This window comes from Serinus canaria, chromosome 3 (genome assembly GCF_022539315.1).
Source record: "Serinus canaria isolate serCan28SL12 chromosome 3, serCan2020, whole genome shotgun sequence".
In the NCBI taxonomy this organism is placed as follows: Eukaryota; Metazoa; Chordata; class Aves; order Passeriformes; family Fringillidae; genus Serinus; species Serinus canaria.
In genome coordinates this window covers 6,664,178-6,689,288 of record NC_066316.1, presented here as the reverse complement: position 1 = coordinate 6,689,288, position 25,111 = coordinate 6,664,178, and the positions used below count along the sequence as shown (strand labels likewise).

At 39.3% G+C, this 25,111-nt stretch overlaps 1 protein-coding gene across 5 annotated transcripts in view; it reads right to left on the bottom strand.

Annotated features, from left to right (window-relative positions):
* MACROD2 (mono-ADP ribosylhydrolase 2) overlaps nucleotides 1-25,111 on the bottom strand; it is an 847,517-nt gene that overhangs the window by 338,976 nt on the left and 483,430 nt on the right. For all 5 annotated transcript variants that reach the window (XM_050973226.1, XM_050973227.1, XM_018918142.3 and 2 more), the window contains exon 6: nucleotides 10,191-10,312. In XM_050973226.1, coding sequence (XP_050829183.1) covers nucleotides 10,191-10,312 — 122 coding nt within the window. The remainder of the gene's footprint in view (nucleotides 1-10,190; nucleotides 10,313-25,111) is intronic.

Genomic DNA, 25,111 nt, shown 5'->3' with positions numbered 1-25,111 from the left:
TAGCAGTGATGCCTTTCTATGACAAGCCACAGGAAGAAATGCTACAGTAACATATTTTTTTATGTAATATTTTCTGTTACTAAAGTAAATAACTCTGTTATATTTGTTTTCATCTCTGCTGTGAACAGAACTCCAAATCCCAACTGACAGGCAGCACTAGGAGTTGGTATGGGAGTCAGCTTTGAAAAAACTGGCTGCTAAACTGTTTCCTTGAACATGGCCTGCATGTAGTTTTATATTTGGTGAGAACAGTTTTTCAGATGAAAGAAATTTATATTTCATCAGGATAAACACTGAACTGCCAATCATATTACTTAAATTATATTACTCCAATTACAGTAGTTGTATACTTTAGGTGCCTTAAAAGATAACATGACATCATCCCACAGGAATAATACTGGAAAACCTTTAGATAAAGGCATGAATTTTGTAACTGACTACTGAACATGGCTGTTTCTTTATATGTAACTATGATTTAATATATGATTTCTACATAATGTAAATAGCTCCAAGAAACTACTAGCAATTCAGGAAAATCATATTTAATGACTTGTCAATTAAGACTCACAATAGCATGCCTCTTCTGATTATTTCTCAAAATTACTTTCCAATATATCTACTCTGATCCTACATAGAGATTATGCTGTCATGATCTATCTTTTTTTAACCTAAGGAGCTATTATGATGCCCATCTGATATACAGAATAGTTTATGCTTTTAGTTGCTAATTTCTTTGCTTCATATTAGCTATTTAAATATAATGTTCAAAATTATTTTTTAATTTGCTATTTGAAAAATTGACTGATTTCAAAATAAAAAAAAAAATCATGCTATTGTTTGTTCCCTGTTAAGTTAATGTTTGTTCTTTATTAATTGTTTTTTCTGTTATATTAATGTTTAAAAAATGCAAATGCAATGTACAGAAATGTCAAATGAAAATTTGGAATGGAATGTATGATGGAATGGAATGATGAAAATTTGCAAATGGAATGTACAGAAGTTGTCAGATGAAAAAAAAGACAAGTGACAAGGACCTTGGGAGAACGGTGCAGTGCCAAAATGCAGCATCACACATTCTTTTCCTCAAAATTCCATTGCAAGGGAAAAAAGAAATCTGGTACTGACAAGTCATTATCTGCTAGACAGCCCTTCATACATTTTTAGGCATTGCAGAAGGTACCACCAGGAGAAAAACCGGTGAATAAGCAATTTCTAATTCCAGCAAAATTTGACTCTGCTTCTGGTGATGGAGAGAATCACAGCAGTCAGTGGCAAAAAAACCCCCAACAAACCAACCCTGCTGCAACTTCTACTGCACATGACTGCTGTTGCAGAGAATCCCATGAATCTTCACAGGGATTGCACTGATTGCTCCTACAGAGGACACACAAGCCCTCCTGAAGAGCCTACAAAGTGCCAACGAGGTGATAGGGAATAGGTCAGTGAAAGGAAGCAAGATAAAAGGACAAGGATGGCTCTGCACAGAGCCTGATGGCCACAGCTCACCAACTCCCTGGGATTGGATAGGAACTTGTACATGCTTAACTTTTGCCATGAATTTCCATTACAAGAATGTGCTATGCAAATAATGACAAACTTCTTAAATACTTGACTCTGCACAGTTGAGACGTGCATGCAAATAAGAATCCCTCTAATCTACTTTTATTATTTTTTTAATTCTCTTTCAATCCCAATGAAGTACAATTTCCTCTGCACAGCAACATCAAACGTTTTCCTCCTCTACATTTTATGATGTAGACTTTTCCAGCAATCCCTGGCTTTTATGAGCTGTCTCATGTAATGAACACTGTGGTCCACTGTGTGACAGATCTGCACTTTATCCTTCCCTAATGAGACAGTTCTCCAATTATTGAGCCAACAGGCAGTGTTTCTCTAGAAAGTTTCACCCCTTTAAGCACAGAATTCCCACAGGGTGATTGGCAAATTATCACACATTAAACCCATCACATACACAAACTTGCAGAATTTATTCCTGAACAAGTAATTCCCTTTCTTTCCCCATCAGTTCAGGATGTTTTTTTTTAGTGTTCAGTCAGTGTTTCATTAACCCCCCAAAAAATAATTCACCTTTCTCCCTCTTGTCATCACAAAGATCACCAAGTCACAGAACAGCTACAAGAGTAACACCCCAGAACAACAAAGTGGAGAACTGAGACTGCCTGGTAGTGCAGCTTATTAAAGCAACACAGTTATTTCTTTATAAGAAATCCAGGCAGTTTGTGGTTGAAGATGAAGCAGGGGGGTGAAACTTTATGCCCCAGCACCCTGAGATTCATCTGCTGGCAGAGCTTCAAGCACTTGCTCAGTTTTTTGGGCTGTTCTTGTCCCTGTCTGTACTTAAAACATTTCTGACCACCTAAGCTAAGGTGTTCACACTGAGGGGGGTGTGGATATTCCTATGCAGGAAGCATCACAGACAGACTCCACTACAAACTTCCTTTAATAAAAGAAAGAATCACATCAGGTCACAGCATCATCACTGTTACAACAAATAATTTCTGTGTGGTGCCTTGCTATAAAACAAACTCACAACTGATCACTGTATGCCTCTGAGCTGCTCCTGCCACTCTTAGCCATGCTAAGCAAACACTCTAACACATTTCAAGAATCAAATCAAACAAAACCACTTCCTCCTAGGAAATATATACTGCATATATAACCAGACAGGGGCAGGAGCAAAACTGAAATGCTGGGGATGGCTCACCTGCACATACTGGTGGAGTCACAACTTTCCTAAGCACTTTTCCCAATGTTTTACCAAGCTCCCAGTTAGGAAATTGCTCACAATCTCAAATCTAAATGTCCAATCCTGTAATTTCAGTCTGTTTCTTCTTGTTCTGTCCCTAGCCCAGACAACAACTGACTTTTGCTCCTCAAGAGCTTTTTTTCTGTTAAGGGTTTTTTATCATCTTCTCCTCATCTTTGGTCTCCTCTGTGCTTAAAATCCTTTCTCTTTCACTCTACTTTTGGCATGTTCCTAACTCCATTTCTGGCTGAGGCACTGTCTTCCCCCTCTGGACACAGTGGCACAACAGGTAACTTCACTATTTTTCCTGCTTAATTGTCACTCAATAGCTGCTCCTTTCTTGGTTTTCCCTTAGCAGTGAAAGGCTGCCACAACACCTCCAGTGCATGATCCACTACAAACTTCAGCTTCTTCTCTGAGAATCTCTGCCCAGTGCTTCAATCATTCCTCAGCCTTCCTCAATTGAATGAGCATCTCTGTTCAGGTGTAGCCATTTACACTCCATCTCACTGAATACATTCCATTCAATGAAACTTACTGAAGAAAAAAGGACTGCAATTCAACCTGCCAAGAATTTTGGAAGAAATGGTTGGGAGCACGTCCAAAACAAAGCAGCAGATTCACCTTTGATTAAGAAAAGTAGGGCCAACTATAACAATTTCTGAAACCACAGGGAAAGATCACAACCTCCTTGCTGGATGCCAACATGATGATTAAGCAAACTGAAAAATTTAAAGTAGCAGATTAATTTTTAAGGATATTACCTGGAAAATAACTAAAAGAAGAAAGCTAAAAAGTAAAAAAAGAAAGAGGAAGGCTAAGCTGGAGAGAAAGCTGAGTCTGAAAATGTAACATCAGTCATATCATAGTTTACAAGTTAAACAAGTGTTTCAAAGAAACAAATTAAGTGGATTTATGATACTGTGGAAATTTCCTTCCAAAGCAACTCTTCTGATTGATGGATAGGAATCTCTATCAGAAAACAAGATGATAAAACCAACCTTTAGGAATTTCAGACTTATAACTCATTGCTATGGCAACATTCTCAGCAAGAAATAAATTTCATTGGAAATAGCAAAAAAAATCACTTTATTTTTCCCTGAAACATAACTCTACAGCACAAGAGAGCAAGACAGGTAAAGGCAAGAGTGTAAACCAAACTGCTAGAGCAATACACAACAGTGCACCTTTTTAAGCATCTTCCCACAATTCAAATAAAATTCCTCTTTCATTACTTTTATAATTTATGACAGAAAGAATTGAAAACACACTGGGTTTGAAACAGATACTGAAAATTTCAGTCTGTGAGTTACAATTGAGGATTCAGGCATCACAAAGGCTAAATGTGACTCTACTCAAATGAAGCTCAATTAAACTGTGCAGCCTAGCAGAAGCACAGCTTCCTTTTGAAAGAATATTGGTGCACACCTTTTTTAAAAATCCCTAATTACAGGTGGAGACAAATGTTTTAGACAATGAAAAAAAATTTGTTTGTTTCTTAAGTGCCATAAACAGCTAAGTGGCAGGTACTTTTCCTGATGTATTTTTACATGCTGCTCTGAATAATTATTGTGTTTCTGTACAAAACAAGTTATATTAGTATATTTATTAAATTTGCCAATCACAGGAAAAATATAATTACATGACCTTTGTTTAAAAAAACACCTAAAAAAGGATAAGAGTTGAAATTCCCTGTAGATTAACTTAATTATAAAGGAAAGAAATATTTCTCTAAGGAAGCCTCAAATAATATTCTAATTTTAAAGCCCCTGCAAATGCACAGCTAGTATCATGCATTGTGCACAGTGACTGAAGACCCCAGGAGTGGAGGCCAAACATGGATTTCAAAAAGCACCTCCTGATCCTATTTAACATACTTTTGTGAAAAAGCTGCCCAAAATGCAGCATAAGCTGTGTGCCCAGGAGGGCCACACTTGATTCAGAGCCCAAAGACACAACCTACTCTCCCAGGAATATCCCATCATTACAGGTCACTGGCCATCCCACCACCGAGCAGGGGCTTTTCCACTCGACCTGGTGATGAGCAAATCAGCCCTTGAATGGGCCCTCTCACTGCTGAGCTATTTCTAGATGCCCTTTTGCCTTTTCATGTCCTTCAGACAGGAGGAGCAGTGGGGTTGTTCTGAGAAAGTCCAGCTAATAGGTTTTCCCTGGAGCTGAACAACTCTCTGCATTCACAGCACAGAAAGAGACAGATCTTTTTGGGGTGGTGTTTTTTTTAATGTCACACCAACTAAACTAATAAGGCTCAAGAACAACATGAACTCTTCCCTACCTGACTGTAGGGGAACAACAGGGAAAAAAAAAAAAATCTGTATTTTGCCTATAATGTTGTTAATAATTTGTTGGTGATAAGCAGAGCTCCTTCTGGAACTCAAAGAGCCCCATTCTTAGAGGATTTCCTCCTGCCCCCTTCAGTCCCCTGTAATTCTCCCTCGAGGTAGAGGTCAGAGGGTGCAAGCTAAAGAAATGCTTCTTGTTAAAGCTTCACAATTCACCCCCTGCCAACATGAAGAGTCCCTGGAGACTGCAATCCCAAGCACAGTCCTGAACAACAGCAGAGCTGTAGTCCCAAACACAACTCCATTTCCTTAATGTGGAGGAAGCCTGCTCTGAGAGAGGGACCAGCACCAACCTCCCCTCTCTGCAAACACACTGCAGCTCTTTTGGCTTGGATCCCACCCACAGCAACACACACCATCTTTTTTTTTTCTATTTTATTTTCTGTGCAGTTCATTAAGTCCCTGTCTAACTGCAATCTGACTGACAGCAATTAATTGAAATTTTTTTTAACCACAAGTGAAGTCTGAATAAAGTAGGTGGCAGGGGAAGTGTTTGATGTTCTGAAAGCTTCCAGGGTATCAGATGGCTTCAAAGAAGTGCATGCACAGAAAAGCAGGATGAGAGGTCCCATGAAAAACTTAGAGCACACAGAGTAAATAATTTCAAAGACTGTGTAAACAGGGGACCAATTTAAAATTTGAAAACAGTGATTACAACTGCCCCAATCTGCCTGATAACCTTACACTTAATTGGGCTGTAAGACTCTTATTTAGAAAACCAGTTCAGAAAAGCAGGGGGAAAAAGCACCTATTAGACTGTTTTTTGCTATATCTTCCTTCATTAAAGATTTGGTGCCTATAATGTATTTCTAGTGTTCCAGGCAGCAGAGATTTAATTGATGCATGATAGCAATCCTTAGTACTGTGCAAAACACAGCAACATCAACATACAATTTCTTTTTTACTAACAAGATATTATTCTGAACATTTAAGAAAATTAATTTACTCAAACACCAGCTATTTACTCTCTCTGAATTGCCTTAAATAATTTTTCTCCCACTCAGCTGTACCAACTTAATTGGAGATAAACAGAATCCTGTCTCAAGTATCCTCTTGCAGCAGACAGAGGATTATAGAACTAAGACTCATCCAAGACAAAAGGTTCACCCTGACCACACAAACAGTCAGACAGCAGCACAAGTGCCCTAGAGGGAGCACAGCTACACAAACAAGTGCTGAGGAAAAAGCAACACGTGGATCTGGAAATGCAAGTTAACAAGGACACACACTAGCACAAAATTCAGTAACCTAGAGGGCAGATGGAGTGGAGGACCTGAGAGAGGCAGACTCTGTGCAAAATAGCTGACATGGCATTTGGAACCTCATATTGAATATAAAATATTTCAGGAAACAGGCTCAGGAGACAAATGCCAGGGGCTGTGTGATTTCTCTGAGCAATCCTGAGGATGATCAAATTTGTTCCTGAGGCTTTTCTTCCTGCCTTAATGTCCATGCAGATCCTCACCCACAGCTGGGCTGCTGGTGGATCATGAACCTTGGCAATCACTCTGATGGGCATTTTGTTACATTCCCTCATTTTCAGTTGTACCCATCTTTCTTTTTTTTTAGATATGAAGAAGATGAAAAGATGTTCAGATGAGGTATCAGGGCTCCCTCAGGAGTTAGCCAGAGCTGCTCTCATCCATGCCTGGACACCTTGGATGTGAAAGCAACCTAAATTCCTATCAGCTCCACCGCATAATTGCCCTGTTATCACACACACAATGATATTGTTCTCTCCTCCCTTCCATAAAGCTGCATCTCAGAATTTACACAGCATTTCAAAGCAATTGATTCCCTTCCTCAGTGTGTAAAATAACTACACACACACATGTACAACAGAGTTTGGGTCTGTTTTGAATCCTATTCCTGCTCTCCCCAGTCCACTTTGAACTGAAGTACAATCTCTATGGCATCCATCATTTCTCCAGAGGCAGATCAGCAATATGTAATAGTGAAACAAAGAACTGCTTTAAGTACATTTAATTTGAGACTTATTATTCAAGACCATTTCCTCATTGTGCTGGTTTTCTGACACACTTGGACTATTTGTGAACTGGTTTTTTTCTTCCCCACCCCATGCTACTCCATCATTTCCCGTGCTGAGTTCCACTGTAGCTGTCAGCTACAATTCTGACCTCTCCTCCATTGCAACAAAGGCAGAAACTCCCTTCTGGTACTGGAGTGGATGCTGATGAGGTTATATTCAGTCTCTGATCAATTGTTATCATATATTTCTGTCCTTTTCCAGTGCTTGCAACACTGCCTATTTAGTATCATTTGTAAATGTAATTAATGAGGTGTTTATGTACTCTTCAAAAATCATTAAGTTGTTAAATTAAACTGCATTTAGTGGTGCACCCTGAGTCCCTCTGATGCTTTGGTCCAGCTCAGTATGCTGCCATTCATCATCACCCTCTATTCAGAAAGCCTCCAGCAATTCTAACTCCTTGGACATAATTCATGTTCAAAACACTTCCAATTGTGTGTGCTGGGGCTTTTTCCTTTTTTGTAATAATTTCAAGGTTTGTTCTTTCTGTTTTGAAGGTAACAGATCTGTGCTGTTACAGTCTAATATCTTCCTGCTTCCTTCTCAGTTATTACAATTGCTAGTGCACTGATGCTCTCTGGTTGAGTTAATACTTCTGGCATACTGCAACTTGCTATCACCAATACCTATTTATTTATGTGTCATTAACATGTGGCTTTTCCTCCTTTTACTCGCTATCTACTTTAAAAATCCTTGTTTTTTACTCTTTCACATGCTTATTTCATCTTGTTGAAGAGGCAATCAAAATAGGCCATCCATCAGCAGAGCTGATTTTCTCTTCCTAGCTTTACACAGGTAAAATGTTTCTCCTCAATTTTTGTTTGTCTTCTTCATACTGCAAATATTTCTGTTGCCATAACCCAATTGACACTCAAATGTTGTCTGTATGAGTCAATTTGAATCCTTTGCTCACTCCATCAGGTCTCTTCAAGCCTCAGAAATCTGTGGGTATTTTAAATCACTTTCTTTTCCTTCCCTCTACACCTACAGTACTTGGGATCTTGTGAAACCCACTTGCTCTTGGCATTCCTTTCCTTTGGACTCACAGTTAACTACTGCTCCCCAGCTGAATTTTACATCTTACTTTTCTCCAGCCTTGGTTTGGTCATCAGGACAGACACTCAAGCACCTTCACTTCCCAAGGCATCACTGCAATCACTGGCCTTAGGGCTTTTCAGAACAGTCCATGATCTGTCATGTGCCCTTTAAAATCCATATCACTTGCTGAGCTTCCAAATGCTGCTAGGAATGGATGGCTCTTGGCTCCTGCTCAGTTTGTGCAGCTGTGTTCTGCAAGTCTGGGTGCTGAGCATTTTTTATCTCCAACAGGTGCACAGGCAACAACTCTTAACCAGCAAGGAAATAACCTGTGTATCATTTCTCCTGTGGTTATCTCTTCTCATTAAAATACCAGGCCAGGTTTTGTAAAATATCAGACTAGTTTTCATGAAATATCAGGCTAGTTTCCATGGGCACAATCCCTTTTTATTATTCCATGTTAAATACCATGCTACCACCTAGAATGACCTAAAAATTACAGATTGTCTGTACACAAGCATTACCTGCATTGACCAATGCCTACTGAACTTTTTCCTTTGTTATTTCTATACTCTTTTTTACACCCTTTCATAACTATTATTCTATTTTCATTTTCCCACATCGTATTAGGAGCTTTATTCAAGCTGAATGCCCTAAAAGCCTGGAATTGCCCAGAGCAGGCAGAAACAAGGATAGATGCAGTAACAACTGCACAAAACTCTTCCTGGCTCCAGTGAGAATTGCAGCAGGACATGAGCATCCTTTGGTGTTTAAACAACACCAGAGAGGGGTTCAAAACATGCCCACCAACCCAAGGTTGTTTTCAGCTCTAATTCTTATGCCTAGAATTAAAGAAAAATGAAACCCAAACCAACCAAGAAAACAGACCCCATGATGATTTGTATAATGGCAGAGAGAGGGCTTGCTGGGCAACATTTTGAGAAGCAGAGAGAGGATGTCATGGGCACAAAAAGTGTTGAAGAGCAGAGCTCTCACCCAAGAGAAAGAAATAAATTATATTAATCAGTCTGAATCTGAAGGGCACATCTGATTTCAGTTCAAGGCCCTACAAACTGTCCTGCCCCTCTCCTCAAAAAGCTTTATTTTTCATTTGTGGTATTTCAGTGTTAGTAACTTCCTCTTACTGAATATTATATTTTCATATAACACCATTGGTTCAGATCACATATTTTAAGATTGTGTGTATGTTTGCATTCTAAGTTGCCAAGCATTTGTGCTATCATATAACCAGCCAAAATGACCCCAAAGGTGTGAAAGTCAGGCTCAGAAACCTAAAAGGAACTAACCTATGCATATGTGAAGACTTAAGCTGCAACCATGTCAGCTACAGAATTAAAGCTCTGGAGCTGGAGAGGGAAAAGCTCCTTTCCTCTGAGGCCTTTTAAAATTTGGCACTTTGAGGTATAAACACTATACTGTGCATTTCAAGTTCAGTGAACTTTAGAGTTCAATGAAATATCACATAAACAGGCTATTTTATGATAGAATTTGGTGAGAGGGTGCTAAAACCAGTAATGACTGACCAATACCCTGATTTTTAGGAAGAACTATTAACAGATAAAAGAAGCAACATATTAATCTACATTAATCTAATCAATCTAACACTTCTCAGCTATTTAGGAGGCTGTACTGCATGCAGTTATCCTCCTGACCAGTGAGCTTCTCAGGGTTTTTTAAATAAATAATACAGTGTAAGAATGAGCCATGGGATCAGCTTCCTCCCTTCTTCAGTGAGAAGAGCTGCTTGTACTCCTACTACCAGGCTCACTTTCCCTAACCCCTAAAACAAGCTCAGTCCTTTGATCTGGCCAAATAATGTTTAATTTTTTGGGTTCTCATGGCATGAAGAGCAAGAAATGTATCTGGAGGCTTACGATCCTAATGATTCTACATCAAGGAAAGTAAGATCCAAACTAGGAAAAACAATCATGTGATCTCCCATAATACTTACAATTGATCTGATGTTGTATTCTTTTGCCAGTTTCAGAGAGGATTTATAGCAACTTGCTAAGTTTTCTTTATGAGTGTCAGTGAGATGGCCTCTTGCAATGGGCCCAACAGTATGGATCACATCTGCAGTGAATAAAAAAAGAAATAAAGAAATGTTGAAGATGTTACTGTGTCACACATCAATTCAATCTGGTATTATAGCTGCATACAAAGGTAGAAATAACAATCTAAACAAATGTATCCAACTGGAAAACACAGCATAATCCACGCGTCCAATAATTAAACATAAATCAGTAGAGGTTAAATTTTGAAGGATTTGGACTAAAGGAGAACATGAGAAAGATACAGGGAACGCTTGTCACATGCCTACTGCAATGCACACACTGGAGAGATGAAATGTTTGCACAAATCCTCCAAATCTTAAGGCCTCTAAAACTGTGAATACTGTACAACTTTGAAACAGTTCTTCTCACTCCTCAAAGCCCACTCACTGGGAAGGTTCACTATCCAGAACCTCAGCATTGTTGGTGATACACAGGTCAGCTTTGCTTTTCCTCAGTAACCATGTGAAAAGAAGAAAAGCTGAGACTTGGGAATTGCTGGTTATTCAAAAAACATGCTTCCCTCTCACATCAGACCAGATGGAGATGCCATGCAGTAAAACAACATATTCTCTTTGAAGAAATTTATAACGAGCAAAAAGAGAAAGCACAGTCATCTTAGGTGTGATGCCTTTGGACTCATCAAAATCTGATGCTGCAATCAATCAAAGTCTCTAAAGTGCTGAAAGAAAAATGAATTTCAGAGCCTGGAGTAAAAAAGTGTTGAAAAGATATCTAAAAATTAAAGGGTATCATGATTTTTTTAATCTCCCCATTCCTATCCCCCCCAATTATTATGAAGCATGTTTACTTTTTACACATCATTCTTCTGTAGTATATGTGAGCATAATAAAATGAGATTTGGTGGCAGGTATATATTTTTTTTGCCTTTCTTTATAATTTCCTACAATGTACAGCAGAAATAAACAGTGGCACTGTTTAGTGGATTAGGCCAACACTTTCAACTGCAGTACTGCTGGTCCCCTTTTAGGTTGTGTTTCTGTGGGTCAGGTTTCCAACCAACATCTGCTGTTGCTACACGCCAGAATATTTTAATTTACTCACAAATCCTACAGAATTATCACCACTGTTCTTTGTCCAAGCTGGTTTTGATGATTTCCATCCAACAAATGCCAAGGCATCAGAGAAAATAGACAAAATAACATTAAAATGCACACTGTCTTTTGTTTTTTTTTTCCTAATTCAGACATCATCTGTCAAGTCCTGCTCTGTGCTATTTAAAAGGAAGCTTTTAGGCTGGGCCATAATGTTCTGAAAAATTCAAAATCTTTTCTATACATTAGCCACAAAATATTGATAAATCAAGAAATAAAAGCACATCTGATTCCCAGTGCCCAGAAACACTGTGGAATTCACTGTGATGGAAACTGAAACCTATAAGAGCTGAAATTCCCAACTGCTACAGAAAACCTCCCTCCTGTGAAGTAAATAAAAGGTTGAGAACTTGTTTTTCCATTTTGATCACAGTAATTTTCTCCAGTTGTGGGAACAAGATGGACAGGTTGGATAATCTCTGTTGAATGTCCCAGCTGCCAGACAGTGACTCCAGAGAACCCTCCCTACCACTGAACCTTCCACAGGTGCTGAGCTTTTATCCACTGATGAGGGGGTGGCAGCAGGACACTAGAACAACCTGTGAGCTCAGAAAAGAGTTATGCCCCTACATGTGTTTTCTAGCTACTATCATAAACTGAGAGCTATTAAGAAAGGACTTGAAAAAAGGAAAGAGCAAGTTTAAAATTTGCTTCTGTGTGCAGACACCAGGTTATGTGAGCGCTTCCACCACCAAAGACTGTAATTTCTGTTCATGACTATTGCAGTTTCCTGGAGGTTGAAACTTTCCAAGGAACATTTCTATTTGGAAGTTCTGGCAACTTCAGAGAAAGGGGGGAAAAAACCAAAACTTCTCTCCTTTTTTCTCTTTTTTTTTTTAAATTTTACAACAGGTGAACTTCGATTACAGAGCCAGAGACATGATTTAACAGCAGACTTGGCAGTGTGGGTTACTGCATGGACTCAATGACCTTAGAGGTCTTTTCCAACCTAAATGATTCTCTGATTCTGCAGGAAAGGAAAATACTCATGAATCTCATGGCAGCCAAGTTCCCTCTACATTTACAGACACCTAGGTTGGAGTTGCCATGATGAATTTTGAATTCCCAGCAGCCAACAAGCAAATCAAGGAACAACTATGAAACCAACTTTAAAAGAATGTGTAAAGGATGAAGAAGAAAATAAAAGAATCACAAACATTTCCCTGTTTTGGCTAAGGCTGAGATTCTTGCATTTCAATGTGTAGCTCCTTGAAAGTTGAAGTATAATGGCTTAAATTATTCATTGATTAATTAAAGGCAAGAAGGAATTTTGGGGAATACACCAAGTACCAAATTCTTGCCAGGGTCCTTCTGTATAAAACTCCCACAGTATAATTTCTAGATGCATTTAATTCACTAAATCATTAGCTCCATTCCTTTAGTCTTTCATTATTAAGCACTAGTTTAATAATGCTAGTTTTGCTCAACAAATGCAAAATGTTTTTGTCACCTTTTTTTCAGAACTTCCCAATTTGGCATTTTCATAGCAACTCATCAGCAATCCTGTATGGCTGTACCAGACACTTGAATAAATAAGTAATCTTTAATGCAGTTATTAGCTTTTATGTTCAAATTCTTCCAAGTCCATCATAGGTGGTTCTTTAGACAGGACACAAAAGATGGTTATGAATTGAACAGGCCTTGACCAACCCAATCTAATGGGAGGCATCCTATGGCAGGGGCTTTGGAATTAGATGATGTTCAAGGTTGCTTCCAACCCAAAGCATTCTGTGATTCTGTGAACTGGTTTATAAAATATCACACCTATTGTAACTGTTTACAGCATATTATTGGCAAAGAAATGCTTTTCTTAGGCACAATATTTTACTGAAACACATGATAAAGATTGTATTAGCAGAGCAGCATTATTAATATGCCAATGCTTTATGGTCAGCAAACAGGGAAGTAATAATTTTATTGCTGTCAAAAAAATCAGTCTATACATACATTTCCTAAACACATAGGAAACTGCAACTACAACTGCAGTAAGCTCAACTACATTGAGTTTATCCTACTTAAGCTATTCCAAAATAAAGTTTGCAGGTGGGCAAAACCCTTTGAGATTATACAGGCATAAAGAAAACAATCTGGAAAACAAAGCAGCTCTTCCCCCTCCTTCAGCCCACACAGTTGCTACCTGAGAATCAAACTTCACAGGCTGAAGCAGAACCATTTATTTTTAATACATCAACAAAGACTGTCAAACTTCAAGCTTGTCTGTCACAATTGTTTCCTTTCTGCTCACATATTATCCCTTGCAGAAAGCTGCAGGGTGGAGGAGTATGTGCCATAGGGGAGGTCTACAGACATTTGTCCACAAGCAAATTCAGGGCAGAACTGCTGCCCTGCTGTTCTGGCCACCCACCACAGCAGCCAGCCTCAATTATAAACTTCCAGCACTGCTGGCAAGGACAACCACGCATGTGCAAGTCCTAGCTGGCACCTTCCACACCAAGCCAGAACAAGGATCCACCCTGGGGAACAGCATGGGCTTTCTGAAGGAAAACACAGCAGTAAAGGACTGCCACAGGGCAGATAAACAGGAATGAGTTTCACCAGAGAAGGCAAAACAACTGCAGCAGCTGTGGGGATGGGCATGACCATGGTCTGAAGGTACATTGTGAACACAATGACATGACACAAAAGTGGCCTCGTCACCTGAAGACTTTTAAATTGGGGAAAATGTAGAGAAACTAAATTATTTCATTTGGCTTGAAAAGCTGGCTCCTGTTTGCTCTTGTCTGCACCCGTTGGGGTCCAAGCGCTTCTCAGTGAGGTCAAACAGGAGTAAGGGATGCAAACACTTCCCAAAAACTAAACTATGTTTTTCTATCTTCCAAACCAAGTAAACAGGTCATAAAGGGAATGGTCACCACTCAGAGAATGCCACAGTAACCATTTGTAGTATTTTAACTTTTCTGTCAAAAGCAGCAGCCAGCGCTGCTGTGAAGTTGCTGATTTGCCGTGGTCAGTTTTCCGGCCAAGCACACTGATAGGAAACTTCATTAAAAGGAAAGCTGCAATCCATGGGTCCATAAATCACTGTGTGTACACAGAGCAGAGATGTTTGCTTACATTTTTAATTGTACATTGAGGTGGAGAGCCCCCAAGGAAGGTGTACCCTTATCTGGGATTCAGGCCACAACAATGGATGGAGCTGCTTTCAATGCTAATGAAGCTGTTGGGTTAAAACAGTGTTTATAAGGAAAGGAGATATTTCAGAAATGAAACTACAGCTGCTGTAGAGTACAATCTTTATGCATAAAAAGGCCAATGAGGCTTGTTTTCTCAGTTCTTTTTCTTAAAAAGTCAATCCATACACCTTAACTTGCTGCTTTCTCACACAAGTTTTTAACTGTACTGCTAAGAAGAAAGGGCAGAGCAGTGTGGGCAAGGATGAAACACAACTTCCAGTTGAAAAGGGTGAAAAGAAGTCACTGTGCTTCAAAAACCAACCTGGAGGACTGACCTAAATTACTCACAATGTAATTTACTCTTCTCCTGTTCTTTGAAAATGTGACCCTGGATGGCAAAAATATTAGCACAGTGAGCTTTTCCAAACAACTCAAAAAGTACAAGTTTCTCCCATTCCTTCCCTTAGAGATGTGAGTGTGGTGCACTCACACTGCTAATGAACCACAGCCAGAATCAGCTCCATATTTTCCTCTCCTTCACCCCATTTACACATTCATAGCCATAACTGGCCCATCCACCCAACTGCATAACAAAGCTGGACCCTGTCAATCACAGAGGGAGCCATATGAATTTCAAGAAGGGAAGGTACTGCAGTGTGTGCACCATTGAATAAAAAAAAGCAATTTGTAAAAATTCAGAGCATTGAGGGCTCCATTTGTAAATATTATCAGCTGATTTACACAATAATATATTGTGTAAATCACAAACCCATCATATTGGTGCTGAAAAGGGATCTGAGCTGAGGTTCAGCTGGTGGCAAATGGAATTACCTCGAGATACTCACACCTCCTGGCTATCCCCATTCTTCAGGAATGTGAGCAGCCTATTGCTTTGGGATACAGATTGCTCAGCCTTTTCATTTTCTATTTCTAGCTACATGCACTTGCAAATAAAAAAGTGCATTTTCAGCATGCAAAAAACAACTGTTAATTTTAAGTTCAGCCGAAATGAATCCCACAGGACCACAGTCTAATTCTGTGTCTCCAAAAGCAGATTAGCAGAGCTGAATATTATAAATGTAAGACATCTTTTATACATCACTGAATGCTTTGTGTGGTTACAAACAACACAGCTCCTAAGTTCAAAAGCATTTCTCTGCTTTGTATGGGTATATATTGTGTTTATGTGTAGTTAAAGAGTCAGTGTCAGGTTTTCAGGCTTGGGGCAGTGAGCACTGCTCAATCTGGACTTTGTACCTTTTAAAACTGCCTTCAGTGATTAATTAGCTGTTTTGGGTGAATACAAAAAATGTTTCCTTAGCTGCAAAAGCTACAATATCTAGAAGTCATTTGTGTAAAATATTCAAGCCACTTTTCACTTAAATGGCATTGTCTGCCAAGGAAAGGTAAAGAATATATTTACTGTAAATTATTAACCAGCATCCCTCTTTGTGGGCTGGATGTATATCCTAACTACAAGACAGCACAGACAGTCAGAAAGCAATATTCCCAGAGGGAGAGGAGAGGGATTTGCAGAGTCTGAGAGCCCCTGTGGGGAGCTGCAGAGGTTTGCACTCAATAGCCTGCATTTAGCAGCGAGCGACCCGTGGGAAGCTGAAAAACAGAGAGCTTGTTTACAATGGTTACACCACAGCCTCCACAGCCAGCCAGAGAATTAAGTCACACAAGTCAAAGCCCAAGCCTCTGTGACACTCATGCTTGTCATAAAATACAAAGCCCAAGTATGTCTGTGTAATCCCAGGGCAGTTCCCCTCCCATCAATGAACTTCCAGCATGGCTCTGCCATCAGGGCCTCACCATTAACAGTGGAAACAAAAGTAGGCTCTGTTCAGGCAGGAGCAGCAAGTGGTGCAATTAAGAGACACTGCACTGTATCCCAAAGGAATAGGTTTTACAAAGCAATTTAGGGCCACGATGACAGATGTCAAAGCAGCGGCCAGACAGACGGCCCCACAACTTCCATGGAAATAATTGCCCACGTGTAAAGCTAAAAGGCAACAGCTCTGCTTGGATATATTCATAGTGTGATAGCAATGAACATGACAGGAGTGAACATGAAGTTATGACATTCATGGCTTGTTATTCCTCGTTTCTTTTTCAATCTCGACTGGAAGAATTTGCAGCAGAAATAAATGCTCAAATGTTATCCTTGTTCCCGACCTTCCTACCCAAATAAAGACCTTAATATACCTAGGAAAAACAGAAGAGATGAAATTGTGCTGCCCCAAGCAGATTCTGTCCCCCACACACCAGAGGAAAGCTCACTTTGGGGTAGCACCAGAGGAGCTCAGACAAGCACCCTCCTCATCGAGTGGCTCAGGAAAACACCATGGTACCAAGTGACCCCCTCGACCCAAGCAATGCTTTCCACCTTTCACTGACTATTATTCCTCACAAGTGGTCAGGGCTACAGACAAAAATGTCCTAATCTGGCTTTTTGTTTATGTTTGCTACATATGGGAAAGCATGAACCACAAAGATTATCTATTTTTATTATACTGAATAGTAAAAGACGTTCGTGAGCGAGTTTGGGTTTAAATCATTTGATAAGGCTTTTCAACACTCAAAAATAAACTTGCTTGCCCTAAACTGAAAGTATTTATTCTTTAGAAACTAAGACAGAATTTCAGTCTACCTTTCCACAAAAATTTTGCACTGAAATCCACAACCTGGTGAAGGATATAACAAGCAGCCATGTAAATTCAAGGGATATTTAATCTCACTCAATTCTTGATTCAGAAGAGAATCTTGCAAATATTACCCATAAAAACATGCAATACAATCAAGTCACAAAAATGCAGATGGGGATTGAGTTAACTTCATTTCTAGTTTTGGAATTTGATTAATTACACAGGCACAGAAATCAGAAATGAGCTAATTTATGTTCTCAGCTTCTCAAAGCATGGACCTCTTGTCCCACCTTGTCTGTTCTCAGTGTCCAGCCCAGCTCTGATGAAGTGAGTTTAGTTACCTCTGCTGGGGTATTGCACAATTAGAGCATAAATACACCCTTCAGTATTGGAATGATTACATAGGATATGGGGAAAATAAAACAGCAAAAAAAACCCAAAACAAAAGTCCAAAAACATAACAGAAATAAACAAACAAACAAAAAAATCCACACAAACCTCACTCAGCCTCATTTTAAAACATAGTACCAGATTACTTTTATCCAGAAAAGATTAATACTCAGTACTAAATTTCTTATGCTCTCCTCTGAGTGCTGAACAGTGCTAGAGTGCTCTGATAATTTAACAACAAGCCATAGCAAAAGCTCTTCATTTCCTATTTTAAGGACTTTTTTCTGTGCAAGTTCTGTTTTGATAAGTTTCAGGATTTCTTATTAAAATGCTCTTTATTATTTGATCAAGTTCATTGTAGGGATGTTGAAACAAAGGAAGACATCTCATGAAACAAAGAAAACAATCCAACAGGTTATGTTTACCATGCCATGGGACATCTTTAATACAAGCAGACCCTCAGATACTGTGCCAATACTTGAAGGCTTTCTTTCCCTCATGAAACTACTGAATAACTCAAATTATATATCCTTCATGTAGAAATTAAGAATATTAGCATAAAAACTTACAAAACATTGATCTTCACTTGAAAGGAGTGGCTATTACAGCAGGAAGTTTCCAGAAGACCAAACTAAACAACCCTTAATCACAAATTAGCAGCAGAATAACCTCAGGTGAAATGAAGGGAAACTGCCAGCATTGGTTTTATCTGCCCATTGAAGGGATACAAATTTTTTAATCAGATCACTTCAGGTAAAAAGGTTTTTAAAAAGACTGAAAGAATTGTTTCCTTAAGAGGAAGTTTTACTGGCTTCTTCAAGAGGCAAAGTATGACTCCGAGTTTCAAAGACTTATTATATTCATAGCTTCAGTTGTGCATCTGTTCTTCCCCCATTTGTTTTATTCATTTACTATTACTATATGTTTTCTTGGGAATAAACAAACTTCTTTCACCTCAGAAATTGGAGCACATCTATTTTGTTTGACGTTTCTCTAATCTACGTATCCCTCACAGCAGAAATTAGATGCTTTGCTAAGGATTTTGCATGTCTTCTTTAAGAAAAACAGAAAAAAGATTATAAAATTACAGGTTCTCCATGTATCTTCTAAAGAAACCAGTGGCAGCTAAATCAGCCTAATTAACTTTCAAGTTTGAATCCTGGAAACCATGCAAGGAAAGTTCAGCATTTCCCTTGTCACAGAGCAATGCAGCTCTTGCAATACAGACAGGGGAGCCTTGTGCAGCCTCTTGGTACCCCTTACCACCTCTCAGATCCAGGTGGATGCAGATGGAGGAGAAGGTTAGAAACTGAAAGACTGAAACCATTAGATATTTTTAAAAATACAATAAACCCCAGTTTAAAAAGACAGAGCTGAGGATTCATTTGAACTGTGCTACAGGACTCCATTCTGTACAGCAATAACCACAGTGATTTATAGCTCCAAACTGGAAAACTGCTTCTAAACTCGGGAGCAATCTCACAGAAATTGGTGAGACTACTGCTTAAAGGTAACAAGGATCCAAACACCAGCAAAGGAAATGAGAGCACACCTTCAGGATGAAGGAATGCACACTTACCATTTCATCTTTTACTACCTTTACTACCTTTTTACTTCCACAAGAAAACCATAGTCTCTAATTTACTTGGCCTTGAGTATCTGTCTTCTGTACTTTTAGCAAGCTGCATTTAACAGATCTTCATCTGAATTCAGTTCCCTAAAAGATGGTTACCCTACTATATCTATGAGCCCACTACAAAAAAAAAAAAAAAAGAGGAAAAATTAAATTTAGTATTAAAACCTTTCTCCCAGATTCAGTCAAACAGAGGCAGTGGAAACAGGGACATGATGCAGCACCCAAAAGCAAGCTTGACTCATTTTTAGAAGCTGACTAGATTTCCAATTGGCAGTGCCACTTTAATTGCCTTACATAAGTGTGATAAGTGAAATAACTGGACAGCTCTTTGAACCATAGGATGGGACTTCTTGCCTAGAAGAGGAGTCTCACTTTCTATCATCAATTGTATTTTAATTCTAGGTGGCTGAAACCAAAGTGAAGCACCCTCCTGATTTTAACACATTCCAGACACCAAGTTATGAGAATTCTGTACATGCCAAGCTAAATTCCTTAGACTGTTCTCCCCCCACCTCTTCCCCAGAGATGCTCTCTAGTTTGAAAGACAGTTTAGTTTCATCAGCTGGCAATGAGACAAATATTAGCACTTGGAATCCAGCACTGCAATCCATCCTACAAGAAAACCCAGCAGATGATGGAGGCAAGCAAGCCTGGTCCTAGAGAGAGGAGGGAAATAGAAAGACATGTGTCTGCACAGACTAGAGACATTATCTGTGCTATTGATACAGAACACAGAAAAAACCCAACAGATTTAGAGAACTTCAGTGCTTCAACCCTGCTACCTGCATGCTTTGTAAAAAACAGATATTCTTTCTCTGAATACTTCAAATGAAAAGAGAAAAGAGGCTAATTGACATTGTTAATAAATCCAACTACTGTTTTAGCAGAACTAAGTCTTGAATCAAGACTGAGAGCAGACATTTTTCTTGGGAGAGCAGGGGTACCCTGGAGGTAGAACTGTCCTGAGACCACTTTGTTACACACACGCTCAGCCACCAGAGCCTTTGCCCAGTGCAAACACCCCACAACTTGCTACATCCTGCTTGTTCTCAGGACTCCTTAAATTGGAGCCCAAGTTCACAATTTTCCCTTCTGTTCATACCTCACCTGGCAGGACAGGATGTGACTCCAGAGAAACTAATATGGCTGTGCCTGGCCAAGGTACTCTGCCCTTAATGCTTTTATCAGTTTCCATTCAGAACTGAGCTTTCACAGAGACCACAAGCACCACATTGAAATCATCTCATCTCTCCAGCCTTCCAGCTCAGAGAGGTACCAAAAGGAGAGAACAGAAAATAACAAGAAAACACCACTCCATCTTTTACTCCCTTTACTCTTTGGATTGTGCTCATAATACAACGTCTAACTGAGCAATATTTCTTATATACACCCTGTCATGGACTGTGACCAGCTCAGGCAGGCTAGCTGCCAGCTGGGCTACAGAGGCTGCCTGCTTACAAGACAGATCAGCTCACCAACACCACAGGTAAGCACCACCGAGGTGGAAAGGAGCTGAAAGCCTCCTGCAAACGTGCTCAGAATCGGTGGCAGACAAAAAAGCTAAGTACAAACATGAAATGCATCCAATTAGGGTACTTAGCAAAGAAATTGTGGTATGGTATTTTACACAATATGCAATGCTTCCGTGGTTCCAAGTGAAAAACAAGCTTTGACAAACATCTTGAAAGTGTTTTGCATCAGTGTAAGTTGTAAACAGCTGAATTTTCAGCACAAGCAGACATACCAAAATAAGAAACAGGGAAACTATTTTTTTTTTTTTCCAAGATAAAAAATGTATTGCAAAGTGAGCTGTTAGCAACTTGCTGAGGTTTATTGCACTGCTAATGTTCTCCATGTCAATGTCACTAGGAGGAGCCCGTGGAGAAACATTGGTGTCACCTCTTGTTCAGCTCAGTTGAGAAAAATGTACTTAAACAACCTTCTGGAAAGCCATGTAATGAGCTAAAAGAGCTGCTAAAGGACATTCCTGAGCTTCTACTCTCTGTAAAGGAAGCACAGATGTAAATAAAGTCAACTTTGGCCCTTAGTAATATTGTAGCATGCCATCAGCCTGTCCAGGCATTTCACAATAATCACCAGTGGAGAATTTCTAACTCAAGTCACTCAAAAGGGATCCTGGGGTTTAGGAACTGGGAGCCAGAAAGATTGGGGCTAGAAATGGCAGCAATGCCTTTGAAAAAAACCTAATGGGGAGATGGCAAAACTCATGAGGGTGACAAGGGTCAGAACCACATGCCATTTCCAAACCCAAGACCTTGCTGAAAGGAACTGCTTCATTTCTGGCAAACCATATGGAGAGAAAAATACTTGTAAATTTTATTGCACTTGTCATCGAGGCAAAATGGTTATTTTGCCACCTGCAGTGTCCACAAATTCAATGCATTGTTTCTCCAGGAAAAGAAGAAACGTCTGCAAAAATCACATTACCACTTGAACAGAAGCCTGAGGATTAGAGGGACTTTTTAGAAGTCCATGTGCAAAGTTGTACTTTACAGCTCTGCTTCCCCCTGTGTGGGATGTCAGAAAGACAAACTGGTATTTTCACAGTGAAAGCAATTGCTTCAAGAATAATGTCAGCTCTTATTGTTCACAAAGCACTAGAAATCAGAGCACGTGAAGCAGCAAACCATTTGGCTGACCTTACCAGCTGAGCAACATCCAGTCAAGCAAGCTAAAACATCTTGGGCAAGACAGCAGAAAAGAAAATCACAACATGGACTTTCACATCTTCTTGTGATACCACTGCAGTGGTTTTTTTTCAAAGCAAGCCAAATGCTTGATGCTAATCATGGCAAACAACCTGACTTAATGCAGGTGAGTGTTTTCAGAGTGGATCCTGAAAGCACCACTCCAAAAAAGGTAAATCAAATTGCTTCAACAGGGCCATCTACCCAGTCGAGTGCTAACACCCACCTGGGCTCCTGTATGACTTGGAAAATCACTTTGAAGCGCTGGCTGTTGGTGGCTGTTTGAGAAATCTCTAAATAGCACCAATGCAAGAGGCCAAGGATGAGGAATCTTGGATGATGATTTTACTACACTTTGAAGCTTTAGAAAGTAAAGCTTTAACATGCACAAAGGCATCTTTTCATTCCTAAAAAAACTCAGAAGGGAAGTTTTGCTCCATGTTAGTGCTGATAGTGTTCATGGTTCATGTGTGTTTCTCTCTAGTTATTGATAGCCATCTTCAAGATTTTCTAAACTGATCCCGAGACCTTTGGCTTTGGGGACAAAAAACCCCAAACAAACAAACAAACAAAAAACAACCCCCAAAAAACACAAAAAAACCCACAAAAAACAAAACCCTAAACCAACCAAAAAAAAAAAAAAAAAACCAAACCCAAACGAAAAAACCTTCTGAAAAAAACCCCATCCCACAAAACCAATCCTCATTCTCAAATTCCCACTGAACGAAATTCTAATATAACCAAGTTTTGTTTGAAACTTCACCTCATTAGAGTCCTCATCATTTAAATAATTTTCAGCAATAACAAAGGACCCTGTCACAAAGCTTTTGATAGATGTTTCATAGCCAACACATTATGGTCAGGATTTATGGGAACGCTTTAGAAAAGGAAAAAAAAAATAGGACTATCATTTAGCAGAGAAATTATAAATGCAAATTCAGAGGAAGACAGTATCCTTTTCTTCGTGGAGACAAATTCTGAAGTATTTTCTGGAAAGGAGGACCATATAATAAACTTCTAATTTCTCTAGTAACATTAGGATAGGAAGGAAAATTACAATAGGCCAGGTACCATGTCATCCTTGATATACTACTACACTTCTTTATGAGCACATTACAATTCAGAGAGCTAATAATAAAAAGTGATGCTGAGATGATGAATTGATGCTATGCAATTAGACCTATTAGAATTCACAAGAGTCGACAGGCAATAATCAAACCACTTTCATGCTGCCCATTGCAATTATCTTTGCACTTAAGAATCAACAAAGCACATAATGACTTGCTCTCAATTAAGGAATTCATGAGAAATGGAATTTTAATTAGTGTGTAGAAAATTTGGACCATTTATTACTTTACAGGACAACAGATAGTAAAAACTAGTTGAGTAGCTCTCAGTGTTCAGCAAGAGTTCAGGTCCAAGAAGAACCCACTGATGCTTCCAAAAAGGAGTCCCTAATAACATCCCCTGAAATTGGATTGCCAAGGTAAATGCACATTCACTTCTGCTAAATTCTGCAGAAAGAAAAAAATAAATAAACCCACAACAAAACACCAATCCACAAACAAAATTGTTGGAACTTATGACTAAAATGGAAGCCATTGCTGATGTTCTCACTTACTGACTGATGAACAAGTTGGGCACAGTTACATTTATCTGTGGTACAAGAAGATATAATTCTACATTCTCACCACAAAGTGAGTAGGACAAGACAATGAAAATGCACCATCACTTTAAAAATCAGAGTCTGAATAGTAACTTGAATGTGGATTTAAGTTTTTTTCAATAGTGCTGGAATAGGAAGACTACTTAGATTCAAATAAAATTATTCTCATAGTTTGCTGATCTTAGTACAAAACAATTTACCAATAATTTAAACAAAAGCATCAGTTAAATTCTGGAAGTGTATCTCCTTGATAATATGAAATAGAGGCTGATTGGGAAGTCCAAAGATTATGCTGAACTCCAATGCCACAAAATCCACATTTTTCACAAATGCAAAAGAAGTCTGCACTTCAAGTGTGAATGCTGGCAGTGAAGAGATGGATACAATGCAGTGTGCTCGCATGACATTAGTGTGTCAGAAAGATATTAAATAGCGTATCAATTTACTAAAAACTTATTTGCAGCAGGTGGGTCAGCATAATCCTAAGCACAAGTATAGGATGGGTGGAGAATGGAATGAGAACCACCCTGAAGAGAAGGAATTGGGGGTGGGAGAAACTCAGTGTGACCCAGCAATGTGCACTGGCAGCCCAGAGAGCACCTGTGTGCCATCCAAAGCACCAAGAGGCAGCAGGTGAGGGAGGGGATTCTGCCCCTCTGCTCCACTCTGGTGAGACCCTGCCTGCAGTGGGCTCTGGAGTCCCACCATAAAAAGCTGGATAATAAGTGGACATGCTGAGGTGGAAGCCAATGCTGAGAGGCTTTGCTCAGTCTGGGGAGGAGGAGGTTCTGGGGAGACCTTAGAGCTTCTTACACTGCCTAAAGGGAGCTGCAAGAGGGCACAGACTAAGGAAGGGAACGACCACAAGCTGAAGGGATAGGTTTGGATTAGAAATTAGGAAAAATTTCTTCCCTGTAAGGGTGGTGAGGCACTGGCAAAGGTTGCCCAAAAAAGAAGTGGGTGCCCCATCCCTGGAAGTATTCCCCCAGCTTAGTTGGGGCTTTGAGTGACCTGGTTGAGGGGAAGGTATCCCTGGCCATGGAACAAAGGTTGGAACTAGATGGGCTTTAAGGTCCCTTCCAACCCAAAAATTTTTTGATTCTACTCAGTCCTTTTTAAAAATAGTACCAAAAGTCCATAATAAAAAAAAAACCAGTTAAATACTGGGCCATTTGGATTATGACAACAATATGTATATTATTATAATAATAAAAACTTATTTTAATGCATGATTATTACCCGAAATAATGAGTCTTATCAATTTCCTATTTTGATATGGATAAACAGCTCTATATTTAGTGCTCAAAATCTGTCAGAATGGCATTCTATTCCCATTGTCAGGGAACTATTGCAGCATTTCTCATTCTTGATTCCATGGGGGAGCCCTGTCTTTACAAAGTCCCTATTAAAAAAACATTCACAACAACCTGAATGGCTTCTTGTAAGTGATAATACTTCAAAAGAAGGGGGAAAAAAAAAAACCCTTTCACACAGAGATTCATTCTTAAATTCCCCTACGTG